The sequence below is a fragment of the Elaeis guineensis genome, chromosome 2 (assembly GCF_000442705.2).
Source record: "Elaeis guineensis isolate ETL-2024a chromosome 2, EG11, whole genome shotgun sequence".
NCBI classification, from domain to species: Eukaryota; Viridiplantae; Streptophyta; class Magnoliopsida; order Arecales; family Arecaceae; genus Elaeis; species Elaeis guineensis.
Genome location: NC_025994.2, coordinates 46585891 through 46602236, shown reverse-complemented (window position 1 = coordinate 46602236; position 16346 = coordinate 46585891). Strand labels below are relative to the sequence as shown.

The following is a 16346-nucleotide window of genomic DNA, read 5'->3' as shown; positions in this document are numbered from 1 at the left end:
AATAATTAAATAATTTCAGTAGTAACACTAAAAAATTTATGCAACAAATATAATTAATCAAATAATTAAATAATTTTATTAATCAAATAAATTTTTCCCCGGCCCTGTCTCCATCGACCGCTAACCACCCCCTCCCCGACCCCGTCTCCACTGGCCGACACCCTCCTTGGCCCCATCTCCCCCAGCCCCGTCTCCACTGGCCGACACCCTCCCCGGCCCCGTCTCCCCCGACCGCCAGCGGCCCTGTCTCCGACCCCGTCTCCACCGTTAGGCCCCCTCCCCGACCCCATCTCCGCTGGCTGACACCCTCCCTGACCCCATCTCCCCCGACTGCCAGCAGCCCTATCCCCGACCCCATCTCCACCATTAGGCCACCTCCCCGACCCCATCTCCCCCGACCGTCGGCCACCTCCTCTCCAGTCCCATCTCTGCCGACCGACACCCTCTCCGACCCCATCTCCATCGCCATCGGCCGCCCCCTCCCCGGCCCCATCTTCTCTTTTTTCTTTTTTTTTTTCTCCTTTTTTCTTTCTTTTTTTTTTATTTTCTTTTTTTCTTTTTCCCCCTCCTTTCTCTCTTTCCTTCCTCCCTCCCCACCACCCCCTCCCTGCTGCTGCCCCCTCCCCAGCCCCGTCTCCCTCGACCGTCAGTCGCCCCCTCCCCAGCCCCATCTCCGCCGACCGACACCCTCCTCGATGATGGAGACAGGGCCGCCGGCCGCCCCCTCCCTGGCCCATCCCCTACTAGCCACATCCCACCCCCAACCCCATCCCCCCCATCTCCAGCCCCAGACCCCCTCCCCGTCGGCCCGATCTCAGTCGCTGTCGGCCCAATCTCCACCGCCGTCGGCTGACCACTCTTCGGCCCCTCGGTGGCTTGATCAACACCAAAAAAAAATAAAGAAAGATAGTTGAAATCATTACCTCCGACGGACGCAGACGATGGTGCGAACGACGGTGGGCGGACACGGATGACGGCGGGCGGACATGAACAACGGTGCAGATGCAGACGACGATGTGGATGGGGATGACAGTGGGAAGCGACAGAGGGGAGAGGGGGGAGAGTAGAGAGGGGGAGGAGGGAAAAGAAGGGTTTCTCATGAAATGGGGGAGGGGAAGAAGAAGGGTTTTGCGCGAAGAGACGTGATGTGACATGAACTATTAGCGATGAAAATTTTTATCGTTAATAATATTATTAACGATAGAAACTGAATTTTTGTGGCTAATAATTCAGAAAAAAAATTTGTTAAAAAAAATTTTTCATCAAAAAAATTTATTTGTGACGAAAAAAATTTTATCGTTAATAATTTTATTAACGATGGAAAAAAAATTTCATCACCAATAATTTTCGCCAAAAAAAATTTCCATTTTTTTGCTAAAAAAGTTTTTCCACCAAAACAAAAATTTGCTATGAAAAACATTTCATTGTTAATTATTTTATTAGCGACGGAAAAAGATTTTCATCGCTAATAATTTTTGATGAAAAAAAATTGCCCTAATTTTCCAAAAAATTTATGATGAAAATGAAATATTTTATTTTTAATTATATTATTAGCAATGAAAAATAATTTTCATTGCTAATTATTTTTCATAAAAAAATTTGGATGGACATTATTTTACTCTATATATATATATATTTAAAAAATAATTCATTATATGACCTAGAATCCGCATACAATGCAGAAACTCAAAATTAGTTAATAAATATATTGAATCTTAACTAGGCTTCCTCCAATCTCTATTCTTGAAACTTTTTAAAATAAATGATAATGATAAATAATATTTATTGTAGTTGGGCATATGCATAAAGGGTATTATTTTTGTAATTTAAAAAAGATATGTGATTTCATGGGATACAATTTTCTCTCTTCCTCAAGTAAAAATAAACTAAAAAAGATATTAATTTATTTTTACATATTTATTTTTATATTAAATCTAAGTTTCAAGTCTTTTTTCACTAAGTTATGCAATACATATCCACCCTATTATGTAAACTCCCATCCTTAATAAATAAGCATTGCATATAGATAACATGTGTGCATGTCTAAAATTGTAAGTGTGGTTATAAGTTATTTTATGTAACTGGATGAGAAGATCATAGCCATCAAAAGTACCCTTGCATCTCATGTGCGATGTCATCTCAAAAAAATTTAGTTTATACAATGTTGAGCTAAAAGAATATAGAGACAAATATTTTATGTCATGGACACATCTAAAAAATTTGAATTTAATACCAAAAAGATTCAAAATATGAGTTAAACAAATAAGTTATTCATATTTAATATACGGGCTATACAATTATATTCTATTTGTTTCATTTTTTTGTTACTGAAACTTATTTTATTTAATACTATGAAAAGTATGCTTTAGTAGAATCAACTATAGTTTGAGTTAAGAGTATTTGATTACTTGAGTATAATTCATTTTAGTTCTTATCAGTCCAAGTCATTCTAAATATTTTTAAATCTGGATCCTCAGGTTGGGAACTAACTTTGGTCCTTTGAGATAACCAAATACTCAAAATTACTTTTCATACCTTCTAATTAAACTTAGAATAATTTATGGATAATTAAATATTTTAAAAAATACTAATTTATTATAAAAAATTATGATAAATATTATTATTTTGTATGATATTAATTATGCTCTATCTTTTTTCTTTATTAGAGTAACTTAGATAGAGATATAATTAATATGATTTATCATAAAAGATATCTTGCTATTTGGACATGATCAATCAATATTATGAATTTTGAACTTGATAAACATTACATCTATTATGCATGACTTAATTACATCATCATGCAAATGACTTATACAATTACTAAAAAGTTTAGAAAAGCTTTTATTTAAAAAAATTTAGGAGGACTAGTTTGGTTTACATTCGAGAATCTTTGGATAATTTTTTTATGGATCATATTTTAACATATAAATATCTAGTATCATCTCCTTTCTATGTTCTTGGGCAGATACAAGGTCTTTATACTTTATGACCCCTGATCAGTTTATAGAACCAACAATCTATGCAAAATTGAGCAATGAGATAAATTCAAAGAAACTTAGAGATGAAAAGTATTATCATAAATAATTTTTATATTTTTTAAATTTTTTATTTTTTTAAAAATATTGATGATAAAAATATTTTTATCTTAAATAATTGACTATTTATGATGAAAAAAATTTTTATCACTAATAATCTATAATTTTTGAAATTTTAAATTTTTTTATTTTTTTAATATACTAGTGATGAAAATTTTTATCATAAATAGATGAGTATTTATGATGAAAAGTCAATTTTCATCGTAAATAAGTAATAATTTATGATATAATATTTTCATAATAAATAATCTATAATTTTTAAATTTTTAAAATTTTTTATTTTTTTTCAAATATTAATGATGAAAATTTTTCATCGTAAATAGTCATGTATTTGTGATGGAAAGTTGATTTTCATAGCAAATACTATGCTATTTTTTATGATAAAAAATTATCATCACTAATAATCTATAGTTTTTAAATTTTTAAATTTTTTTATTTTTTTATGTATTAATAATGAATAATTTTTATCATAAATAATAATATATTTATGATGAAAAGTAACTTTTCATTGTAAATATTAAATTATTTATGATGTAACATTTTCATCATAAGCAATCTATAATTTTTAAATTCTTTAAATTTTTAATTTTTGTTAAATATTATCGATAAATTTTTTTTATCATAAATAACAACTATTTATGATGAAAAATTTTTTTTCACTGTAAATGCTCAAGTATTTATGATGTAATATTTTTATCATAAATAATTTTTAATTTTTGATTTTTTAAAATTTTTTATTTTTTTAATTATTAGTGACAAAAAATTTTCATCATAAATAGAGAGGTATTTGTAATGAAAATTTAGTTTTCATCAAAAATACTCAATTATTTATGATAAAAAATTTTTATCATAAATAATCTATAATTTTTAAATTTTTAAAAATTTTTATTTTTCTTTAAATGTTAATGATGAAAATTTTTAATCATAAATAACTTATATTTATGATGACAAATGAGTTTTCATCGTAAATACTTGTATTATTTACGATAAAAATATTTTTATCGCTAATATTTAAAAATTTAAAATTAAAATAAATATTTTATTATTTATAATAAAAATAATTATTGCAAATAATTTGTGTTTATGATAAAAAATTTTTTCATCACAAATATGGAGCTATTTGTGATGAAAATAAATTTTTATCATAAATATTTTATTATTAGTGATGAGTTTAGTTTTTTATCGTAAATAGACTTATTGACGTAAATCTGATGAGTTCACTGAACAGACCTATAGAAAAAATATCTGATGGAGTCTTACAGTATGTCGATAAATAGTTTTCTAGTGGGAGTAGTGCATGTGATCTTTTGACCTGAGATCACCATGGTACCTTTTGTATATGGATTCTTACTTTGGTTTATTCTCTAGCATGCCACTTTGAGAGTGTGTGAGATATTCTAAGTATAGTGAAGTATGCATAGAGATTGTAAGTAGTCAATAAAAAATTGGTCACTCCTTATAGGAGGAGAGAACATCCTATATGATCTCATAGGATGATGACTCTAAGAGTCTCTGACCAAAGCAGGGATGAACAGTAAAAAAAAATTTTACAAGTTCATCGACTGAGTCATCATCATCAGATCAAGATACATATTAATAGATATTTGGGCTTGACATGATTTCATGCCCATGACCTCTCTGGGATGTTATGTGATTGAAGGATTGAATTACACGATAACTTGTCATAGAAGGATAATTTTGATATTTTCATCAAATTTTAAATCTTTCGGATAGTCTGATATATTACTAGACGTCAATCTTGACTTGTGGACATATCAAAATTAAAAGAATTTAATTCAAAAATTAATTAGGAAGAGTCCTAGTTGATTGAGACTCTTAAGCTGATCTAATCTAATAGATTAGGGTTATGTTGAGAGTCTGGATCCACTGCTGACTAGATTTGGAACCCAATGGATCACACATAATAAAAATTTGGTCTTGATCTAATCTATTTAGATTTATTATAAATCTAATGGGTTAATTAAATTATTAGCACATGAATTAGCCCAAGTTTCCAATTGGGTTCAGTGCAAATATGTTTGTACTAACCCTTGACTTGTTGTCTTGACCTAATGTGATTGGGTTTGAACCTATATTTAAATAAGTGGCTTATCTGATTTTTATGAAAGTGTTTCATATAAGATAAACCTCCTCCATGCCAATTCTCCATGCCAAAGAAATAAATGGCGCCACCCTTTTAGCGTTAAGAAGGAAGAGTCCTTCTTAACGAAGACTCTTAACTCCCTTTAATATTTCATGCGTTTCTTTTCTCCAACATGCCATCTGATGGCTCTTGGAGATGTGTTGGCATAGAAGTGGAGGAGTCCTTCTGGTTGAAGGCTCTTCCACACCTAATAACTTCTATATAAAGAATTTAATCTTTGTAGGAAGTTATGGGATGTCGCATGAAATTTTATGCGTCGAACATTATTTTTTCTCCCTTGCCTCTTAATTCTTACATGCCTAGGATTATGGGATCAGGAGAAGGAAGAGTCCTTCTACTCCTTAACTTTCCCACACATTGATTATTTGTGAAAATTTATTGATCACCGCATGAGGTGTTTGGGATGCCAAAAGTTGGCATCCATTGGAAGTAGAATGGCACCCCTTCTTATCTTATAAATAAGGGGGTGCTACACCTGGTTCCACATCCCACATTTGGGCTGAGTTTAGGCATGAAAATGAGAGGAAAAAGATAAGATAAAGTTTAGAAACATGCAAGAGAAAAGAGAGAGAAAAATGGAAAGGAAGGGAAGAGAAAATGAAAAGCATGTGATGCTTGTCCAAAAATCAGATTGTTCAAGTATTGAATATTCAATCTGATATTTGTGTGGTGAGATCATTTTAAACCTCTTATAGAGAAAAGAACTTAAAGCAAAATACTTAATAACACGACGATACATTTATACAAAACTTCTACCCCGGGAGCCATCATACCACAACTATTATGTACTCCCGAACTACCGAATCGTTTTTTTCTGCGAGCCGCTTTCCGTGGGGAACCTCTCGCTGGTTTTTGGAATTCGACATCCCACTCCCGCTGCCAACTTCCATTACCTGGGTATCGACCCCAGGACGCCCCCTGTTAAGCAACCTCCTCGGAGCACCTCAGTATACGATCGCGCGCAGTAACTGGGAGTCCTATTACACCTAAGGCCAACTTCCATTCACCAAACCCAGGTTCATCTCGTGTAGTGATTGTGGACTCGTACAAGGATTCATCGACTTTCAATGTCCGTGTGGAATGCAAGTTGCTCGCTGAAGTGGAGGCGCTTTCCGCTGGGGCGGACCATTCTTGTGAGAACGAGGGCTGATCCAATCCGGGGTCTCTCTTGAACCGACCGTGAGATTTATTTGTTTCGGTATTTCCGGAATATGCTTTAAGGCAATGATTCAAGCAAGTAGTATTTGAAGCTCTGACCCCGTTTCCTATTGTTGTTGTAGGATATACGAGTTCAGTTGGATTTTAGAAGGCTTTTTATTCAAGATAAAGGAGAGAAATCAATCCATCTATGTTAGCTCTACCAAGGAAAGCTCCTTTACTAAGAGCTATTTTATCCTTTTTCATTATAGCCTTACCAGAGAAAGTCATTGCCCGAATAAGATGCATACCTTCCATTTTGTAAAGTTAATTGAAGAGGGAAATTGTAAATACGAATGTAAATCTTCATATTAGATTAGAGCTTTCGCGCCGGTCGCTGACGCGATAGGCTTCCATTCAGGTCTCGAATCTATATGCTTAAAACTTCGCTAACTCACATTAACGCCCTGTCTCGGGGTCAGAACGATGCGGAAGAACTTCTATTCTGGCGATCAGAGACGCCGAAAGTCTTATGTTCCGTGGACTGTGGGGCATGTTTTACTGAGTGTTGTGGTTCGATACACACTCCAGGAAGAACAAGACCCCAAAGTCCAACCTAAGCTTGAGGCAATCCATTTCTTTCAGAAAGCGTTAAGGGCCGTTTCTCCTTTTACAGTAGCTTTCTTGGATAGAGGAGAAAATGATGGAAAACTTTTTGTGATGGATCTTCCCTGAAACCTTGAATTAAGACCCTGGTCCGCTTAGAAACCTCATTGCTGGACCTCTTACCCAGGAAGAGTTACTGAATAAGTAGAGGTGGGAATTGGTACTGATCCTTGAGCAAACTACTCTAAAAATGTTCTGTAGTACTTGGACCTGGCTGGAACTGAGACCTTAGCGCAACTCGCCTTTTTCTGTTGAAGGATTAGCCTTATTGAGCCTATTTGGTGACAGATAAGATAAGCCATCTAACCGTTCATAAGCCTAGTCATACGGAGTTCTTAGAGTATAGGAGGAATGATTAAATGATTATTGCCGTTGGTGGTTTCATTTCAAGGATGGCTGTAGTTTTTGCTGGGTCAACTGTGATTCCATCTTTTGTAATAACAAATCCCAATAACTTTCCAGTTACTACCCCCAGAAAGCATGATCGGGGATTCATCCTCATGTTGTGCTTTCGAAGTATCTCCAAGACCCTTCGTAGATCTGCGAGGTGATCTTCTTTCTGCTTTTAACTGCGAGGTCATCCACGTAACACTCTACTGTTTTATGTTGCTTTGCTAAAAGAATAGACTGATTGATTATCGGTACAAGTCCTACAAGTAGCCCTTTCTAGCCTCCATCAAGTTCCTGTTGGGAAAAGAAATCCCTATTGCAGGAAAGGCTCGATGACTAATCGCTTCATTCTTTAGCCAAGCCCCAGCAATTCCGGGTCGACCTAACGTTGATACGTGGATGAGAGCAGGACGACCAACTATATCGTTTTAGAAGTAGCGCTTGACTAGCCTGACTAGGGCTCAGACCCTACCCTATTCTTCAACTTCGAGGTGGCGCTCTGGTAGAAAACGAAAATGAAAGTCAAGTCAAGCACAAGAAGAGGTACACCGTATGCTGCTCAAGCCGCAGCGGTAAATGCTATTCGTACAGTAGTCGATCAGGGTATGCAACGGGCAGAAGTTATGATAAAAGGCCCTGGTCTCGGAAGAGATGCAGCATTACGAGTAGTAGCATAGTGAAGTTATAAAATAATAGTATATGGTTATTTTTCTAATAGAAAACGAGCTATATCTACGTTTAGATAAGCCTAATTTCGTAGCCAAGTCAGTAGACTTGCCAACTGATCCCCAGTTGTGCGTTAAGCGATTGCCATTCAAAAAATGCACTTTTTCTTTGACTTTTGAGCCGAACTACTCTTCCCGTGGTCTTTGATGAGCCCTGATGGCTTTGTGTTGATAGACCTCTTCCTTTCCCGATGGATGGTCGTCCCAAGCTTTTGTACGCTATTCTTTCATGGTAGTTGTTGAACCCCTCGGGCTCCTTCCCGTCGGTTCCGGAGGCTTTGACCCCTATCCCATCTCACAAAAAACCCTTTTTTCTTTCGATTCAGTGGCTGAAGGGCCCGTGCTGGTACCGTACCATTGAAGAGTGAAATCCCGCCCCTGATCATGCCTCGAAGAAGGCAATTCACGAGGAAAGGTCCCACTCAGCTGGGAAGGGAGTAGTCATCCTTTTTCGATCGATCCGGTTATGTACAAAACAAGACAAAGCTTCCTTGTACTCTTTGCCTTGTGTTACTGAAACATTTGGGTCATCCAATGGGAAAGCCCCGTCTACCCCGGACGAAGTTCTAAATCTTCCCGGAAGGGAAAATGCATAGCAAGCATGCGGCTAAACTCTCCACGAGAGTTGGCTACATCTACATCGTCGGAAGATGAAAAAATTCCACAACGGGGGCGCATCAACGCTCTTGGTCTGAATAAGATCAGCAGGAAACACAATGGATAGGGCGTCTCAAACAGAGGCAGTGTTGCAGAAAAAAGATCTTTTTTCTTCTTCAGTTAGTACAAATTCGGTCGATATCGACAATCCAGTTCCGCAGGAAGGAGGGGAATGAGCGCGAGAGAGAAAACGAGCTCGCATCAAAAGGGCGGGCTGTACTTTTTTACTTTTATGTATACTATACCCTACTTTTTGGCTTTGGCAGGTCAAATGACGAGACCTACGGGAAAAGGATGGCTATACCCAGGAGCCGCTCTGGATCTTTCTCGATCTTCCTTGGCTTCGTTGCTCTTTTACACAACCATCTGAAGTCTTGACTTAGCCGGAGCCAGGAGCTATTCTGAACATGACTTAGCTCTTTATGGGTTGGCCGCCTCTCTCTCCTCCCCTTCTCATAGTCATTCTATTTTTTGATTTGTTATTTGATTTGTTGTTTTTTGTGCGTAATGCAGATTAACAATAGTTTTGCTATTGATAGGAATTCTTAGAGCTGCATTCACTTCCCTCACCTTTCGCAGAAAAACTCATTTACAGCCCACTACATTCATTGTTGGAGAAGGAGGAACCAACTCCCAGGTCTGATTTTTAAGTAGTGCATCAAACTCTTCCATCATGGCTGCACGCCATTCTTTTGGTGGGGGCGGCTCCTCCGTTGTGGGTAAACGGGAAACCCGACTCTACGAACCCGAGGAAAGGCTGCACAGCTTCCGTAAGGGCGTTAAGACCGGAGGAACTGGAAGAGAGAAATACTAGACATATTCAAATAGCACTCCAACTTCTTCTACTGCAACTCACATGGGAAGAAAGAAAACTGGCTCTTTAGAGTTAAGGGCGTCGATCTCTCCCCTATTCATATTAAGATGATTAGAGCTGCGACTCACGCTCTGGCATGGATGCCGGTACTGAAAAGTTTAGGGATCCCACAAAGTTTGCAGACTTCATTACGTCTGAGAGGTGCGGGTTATCGCCGTTATTGTGCGTCCGCCTCGGCTTTGAATCCGAAGTTTCATCGGCATTGGTACCGCCACATCTTGGTGGCCTATAGTCCTGAGGGCATACTACCGCTGCCCTTTGAGATTTGGCTGGGGTTCCCAGAAGGGTTCCTCGTTACGCCTTATCAATTAGGGATGGTGCGGTATAGCTAACTAAGCTTACTCATCAAGGGCCGAACGATAGAGCTGCTCTTGTTGCTAATGGGGAAAGATTGGAGTGAAGTTTAGTATGCTTTCTAAGATCAGAGGAGGAAGAGAATGAAGGTGTGGGCGGGAAGGAGGTTTCCCAACCTCAATGTGTATTCGACTACTCATTACGGAACCACCGATTGCTCCGATTAGACTTCCCGCGGGGTAGAACAGGGAACTTGCTGAATCAACTCCTTGGAATCGGAGGCCTGACTGAGGGTCGATCCTATGGTAACCTCAACCTAGGAATGCCTGTTTCACTTCCTTGACAGAGCCAACTTAGATGCTCCGTCTCGATGTTGACCTAACATGGATTAGCAATTCAGAAAGGTCTCATCCTGATCTCGCAAAGGATCAGCAATAGCTGTGTGTACTCGAGGACCATTAGGGAAAGAAAAGCACTTTTCTCTCTCAGCAGTTAGACCGGCTATGGGTGGGTTGGTTATATACTCTTATGCGCCTTCCTTCTTCGAACCTTTTGGTATGTATTGCCCCCTAACTATAGATCAGATCCACCGGACGAGAAACTCAATTCCACACTGCTGCTGAGTCGTCGGACTTATCCACCTCAGGGATTCGTGGAATTTCCGTTTTTGAATTGCGTTGGGGGAAATCTACCAAAGCTAGGCAGATAGATAGACTCCTTTCCCGCTGCTAAGGGAGAGCAAGAAACTAAATCAAATGATTGTTTTTTCACCAGCGCCCCTTTTTTTTGCGGGTACTAAGAGTCCTCTCACTACCAACCAGCAGACATCATCATCTGGCTGGGTCTTGCCGGTATCAACAACGAGAAAGAACAACCAAATGGAAACAGCAACTAACTATGGCTCTTGGCCCAGACAACGTCCTAGGCGTAGGGGAGATCAGAGCAACAGGGAAGGCCTAGACGACGACGCCCGTCCTGGGCTGCAGTAAGTAGATCGAGAGGTCGTTCCGCCCCTTGTCCCCGAAGATGGGTAATATGTTCTCATACAATGTTGCTCCAACTTTCTTCTAGAGGGCCTAGCTGGCGAGCGATCCCAGTCCGCGGCAGAGAACAAGACAGCAAGCGAGCGTACCTTTGTTCGCTTCTTCTCCACCAAGAAAGTTTTTTCGCGCATAAAGGCTTTGCGAAAAGGGAATTTGAATGCGGTTGAAATGCCCAGCATCGGAAAGATCAACATCGCAGAATGAACCCGAAGAAGTCCAGTGGGTTGAAGAAAGAAAGTTCGCGATGGACGCCTACCTAGTTGATATGTGTTGATTCGAGGACATTGAAAATGAATTTCCTGCGAGACCAATCGTTTCCAGAGTTTGCGACGGCCGTCAGATTGTGCGAAAACTGGCCACCCGCTATGTGCTGTGCGGGGAACAGCTCTATAAAAGATCATTAAACCACGTTTTGTTGCGCTGCCTAACAGAGGAGGAAGTCCAGCAAGTGATGCATGAGGAGCACGCCGGAGTTTGTGGCGGGCATGTCAATAACATGATGTTGGCCAAGAAAATCATTTTTTTTCCACCATGGAGGCCGACTGCTACTCTCGACGGCCCCTAAAAGACGGGGAAAGACAATAAGCACACGTTTTGGATCCAGATTAGAGGGAAAGTGACTGACGGCAAAAAAGCCAGGTTTTCGTGAAATGTTCCGTTTCCGAAGTCAACCAACCCACTAGCACAAGACTGAGGCTAGAAGAGCAGAGTGAGCACAGAGAATGTAGTAAAGAGAACTTCTCTTACTCAAGAGAGAATCTTTCTACAACTGAAGCTAGCTGGACCATTCGTATTAAATCAGATCCGATGATTGTGTCCAAGCAATGTTGATAAAATACCGGCTGGAAGCCGTCGGGGAAGGAATTTGTCTCCACTAGCCTAATTCGAAGAACGAACAAGAAAAGGGTTACTGTTTAGGTAGGAGGATGGATGTGGTCCAATGGCAGAAATATGTAGAATTGTCCCTCCTAAAAAGATTATTCCGGAATAAATGGGCAATAGTTAGGAGAGGTGCGCCAGCGGCGAGCAGAAATCCTTACTCTAGGAACATGACTTTCCATGTGTGGCTTCCGGCGGCTGTTTTCTAGAGAGCTTTGTCGGCCTTTATAAGAAGTACGCGACTCCTGCTAAGTCAAGGGCAGTCTTTTTGTCAGAAGTCCAAGATAGTTCTAGCCCAACTTGAGATTTCAAAAAATTGCAGATTGTGGACGGAAGTGGTGCGGTGGACAATGACGAGCGTGACTGGCGTTTGTCCCCGCCCTCTTTTCTTTTCCGCACCAACCCTGATTGTAAAATCGGGTGTATAGCTCAGTTGGTAGAGCATTGGGCTTTTAACCTAATGGTCGCAGGTTCAAGTCCTGCTATACCCAAAAAAAACCACTCTTGTATTCGTAAGGATGCATAGTAGCGTTCACCCGAGAGCAAGGTGCGCAGCGGGGGGAGATTCGAGTTTACAGGAAAGATCAGAGTCGGATTACCGGATATCCTCTGCTGAACAGCGGAATAGAGTTTGCCGTTGAAATGATGACTTCTGGTGTTGCCAAGTTTGAAGGGCGAAGACAGGACGGATGTGATCTGAGTTCCTATGAAGCTCGGGGGTAATACGAAGTTCCCTTGTTCGTACTGCTCTTGTACCCAGTCCTTGAAGACATAACAGTCCTCTATGGGATGTCCAATGATGCGTTCTGGCACCTTTGGGGCTACAAGGCCCTTGCCTCGATTAGCTTGCCACGATAAGTACCCTGGGGCCGTTAAGCTGGAGTTCTTCTTCGTCTTTGGCCTAGCTTCTCATCTCAGGGCGTGGGCGGGTTGGTTGGCTTACAGGGTCGATGCTTTCAACGATTAGAAATGGATAGTTAGAGGGAAAAATCACTCCTAAAAGCAACCTCTCTCTTATATACGATAGATCAAAAACTTCGACGGCTGGTTCTGAACGCCGCTAACGGTTTGACATCCTTTAGCAAAAACAACAAAAAAATGCACATTTTCGATCGAGCTACCTGCACCTGTCTGCTCGGGAATTGGGTAAAGCATCTTAGTTCAAATGTTTTCTAATTTTCTTTTTTTTTTTCTTTTTTTCTATGTCCGGTGCCCCCACGTGTCGATCTCCTCATTCACTGGCATTGTTGATTGGGCTGGTGGTTCTTTCCGTTGCCTTAACAAGTGTTGTTCCTAGTAGTAAGTCGTCGGCATATCGCGCGTAACAAATCCTTATTAATAAGTCATAAGTTTTTAAGGGGGCCAGCTTACGGGCCAGGCGTCTCTCTGACCTGATCCCCCCTCACTCGACGAACTACCTGTACCAATCTATCCCGGAAACATCCAATCGATCCAGTGTATGCTAATGACCTGCCATAGCAAGCAACCAGAAAAAACTCTTTCATTATTAACAGGATGTATCTTTCTTTGATCGTTCGCACACAAGAAGTCCGTACAGATGGATACCGCTTTCCGAACAAGCTCAATCTCACTTGAGTTCTTGGTCCTATAATCTCTTTCTTTTCCACATCTCAATCTTACATGAGCCATGAATGAGGCTATGAGAGGCCGAATCGGGCCACCACTTGGGATGGGAATGGCTCAGCCCACATGCATCATTTGATGAAAGCACTCCAGTCCAGTCGCCTCCGATCAGTGGCTTGTCAAGCTTCAAACGAAAAGGCTAACAACAAAGAGCTTGCTTGAAAGTTCTTAGAAGTTCAAAGCCAATGAGACTATTGTTCCGTACCAAGAACGGAAAGGAAAGACTTTCACCACGGCCACTTGACTTGAACCTCGAAAGTATAGTCAGTACACCCAACTATTCTGGCCACAAGACACAGCACCTTTGCGTCAAGTCAACTGCGCCCGCTAACCAAAACAGGAATTGATCTACGCTTCCTTGTTTGGCCCCACTCCGGATCAAATTAATGCGGTTCAAGCACAGCAGAATGCACAGAGACAACAGAGCACCCGGCCCCATCGAGAAATAGAACTAACTAATCCTAAGGCAAAGGGTCGAGAAACTCTTTACCTTAATGCTCGTTAAGTGCCTTATTGTTTGTGTCTTACACTTCTGGTTTAACGATTCCTAGTTCAGTAAGGTTGCTTCTTCACCCCTGTTTGTCTTTCCACTTCCGTCGTTCAGGAACAAAGACTTCGCCAAATTCTTTTGAGTCCCGGCCCTTCCCCACTAACCAATTACGTTACGACCAGGCCAGCCTCCTTGGATTTTAGGTGATTAATAGCGCTGCTTGGCTGCTGCTCTCCTCCCATCCCCCGTTTCGCTCCGGCCATCCACTTTCCGGTTGAGGCATTCCAAGGGCTAAGGTGGGGCTTCATTCAGCTATCTTCGAAAGGCCGAGTTATTAGTTGCCGAAGCGGAAGGCTCTTCAAGAGTGGTTTCCGAACGAAGGGAGTAGAGGAATTCGCCCAAGACAGACACAGAGGTCTCTTTTTTCGGATTTCGTTTCTCGGATTAGGGAAATCCGTGGAGAGATCGTAGAAGCAGAGATTCGCCTCGACAGCAAGAATTTGAAAGGTGACTCAAGGTTATAATCCCGTACGACTTAGATGTCTCGTATTTCTCGAAAAAGCCTTCGACAGGACTGGAATCTTCGACTGGAACGAAGCACCTCGAGACTCCGACCATCCACGTAGGCAGATGAGACGATCGATTCTATTCCCGCAGAAGCTTTCGGAAAGATAGGGATTTATCCGACTGCGGGGGAACACTTGCTTAGGTACGGGTAGTAGGGGCTGGACCAAGAGACGGAAGGAAGGATCGATCAAAGGGCCTCAAACTGCTTGGAATGGTTTTGCCAATTCTGGAGATGAAAGGCATTTCCCTAATGAAGAAGAGTAAATCGCCCCGAAGATATGGATTGCACGGATATCCGCAACACATCCAGTATTCCAAGGGCATACCTCCCTTCATAGGCGGCTTCTGACTCATCACCCGAATCCTTTCCCAGGACCGGGATAGAGTGGAGTGGCAACGACCCGTCACACGGAAACCTCCGCCTCCCAATCTAATAAGTGTCGAAAGGAACGGGCATTTTCGGGGACTAGCCCGCTTCCCCTCCACCCTTTCCATGGCATGGTTTGGCTTCTGGTTGTTGTGTCCGAGAATATTAGTTGTTCTCGTGCCTGTCCACGCATCTGCTCCCCTCTCAATCCACCTATAACTCCCATCTCCCAGCATCTCATTCCCACCCCGTCGTCGAGAGCAGCCAGCCCGATCATTGATGGAGGAAGTTGCCTCAATGTGATATCTCAAGTAGGTGTGACCCAATTTTGTTTGCGTCATGAGCCACACCCTCACCCCTACAGAGTGGGTACTTTTTGAAGGTAGGAGCTCTCGTATTCCGAAAACACCGAGTCTTGCTCCAAGAACTTCTTTTTATGCGGAATCCTACTAAGATAAGTTACATCATTTCCTTTCCTAAGGCGTTGGTGACAAAGCCATCTCGTCCGTCAATTAACGATGAATAAGCCGTCACTCTCTAGAAGGGCGAGGCAATCCTTCCATCTCCAATCATGTGGGAGAGAGAGGCGCTACCTAGTACAAAGATTACCTGCCCTTCAGTCTTGCTCTGTCGAAGGACTGACCTCATGAAGGAATGGAGTTAGTCGGGATTAAGCCCCGGTAAACGGCCCTCCTCGCAAAGGAGACGCTCATTTCGACCTAACTACTCTCACCCTGGACAGGCTTGTTATCCAAAGCTTCGCAAGGAGAGGGCTCAAGTGATAGCTTGTACTTGGTAGCCAGAGGAATGTCTGAAATGGCGACGTTAGTGAGCTGGTTAAAATGCATGGAGTGAGTGTGAAAAGCTTCATGAGGCAGAGGGAGAATGGCATAAGTCTAAGCATGATACTTTTTGGTAGTACCGGTGAACCAGATGGCCGCGGCGAGGGAATCTGGGACGGAGGACTCGTAATATCGAGGGAAAGCTAGGGAAGCTGGCCAGACTATCGGATAGCGAACAGGGAACTCCCCGAAAGACTCGCCTTTGGTTTGGTGGAATGCCTTTCTCGCTTTTTTTGGTAGTTCTGTTCATCTTTTCGTCTGCATGCATGGGCATAGGGTCTTTCTGTCCAGGTGCAGGTAGTCCGCATCTTCACAGACATGTCTATTTTACCGAGCCTCTCTCCGACACAGTGCCCAGATCGTTACCTTGTTTCCAACAATGTCTTGTGAATTGTCTATCATGATTTCCGCGATCGGCAGAGGAAATTCGTCCTTAGGGAATGCGTTATTCAGGTCTCTGAAGTCAATGCAAACCCGAATCCGCCCCGACCAAGACCCATGAGACCTTG

The 16346-nt window shown here is 41.3% G+C and overlaps 1 protein-coding gene and 1 non-coding gene across 2 annotated transcripts; both read left to right on the top strand.

Moving 5' to 3' along the window:
* The first annotated feature begins 7457 nt into the window (after window positions 1–7457).
* Window positions 7458–11252, top strand: LOC109505316 (uncharacterized). Its single transcript, XM_073251118.1, is given in 7 exon segments — window positions 7458–7612; window positions 9351–9474; window positions 10502–10648; window positions 10650–10668; window positions 10780–10856; window positions 10937–11074; window positions 11076–11252. Coding segments are annotated over 7 exon segments (837 nt in total).
* Window positions 11253–12345: 1093 nt separating this feature from the next.
* Window positions 12346–12418, top strand: TRNAK-UUU (transfer RNA lysine (anticodon UUU)). The gene has a single exon. It is a non-coding gene; the product is annotated as a tRNA-Lys (tRNA).
* The last annotated feature ends 3928 nt before the right edge of the window (window positions 12419–16346 follow it).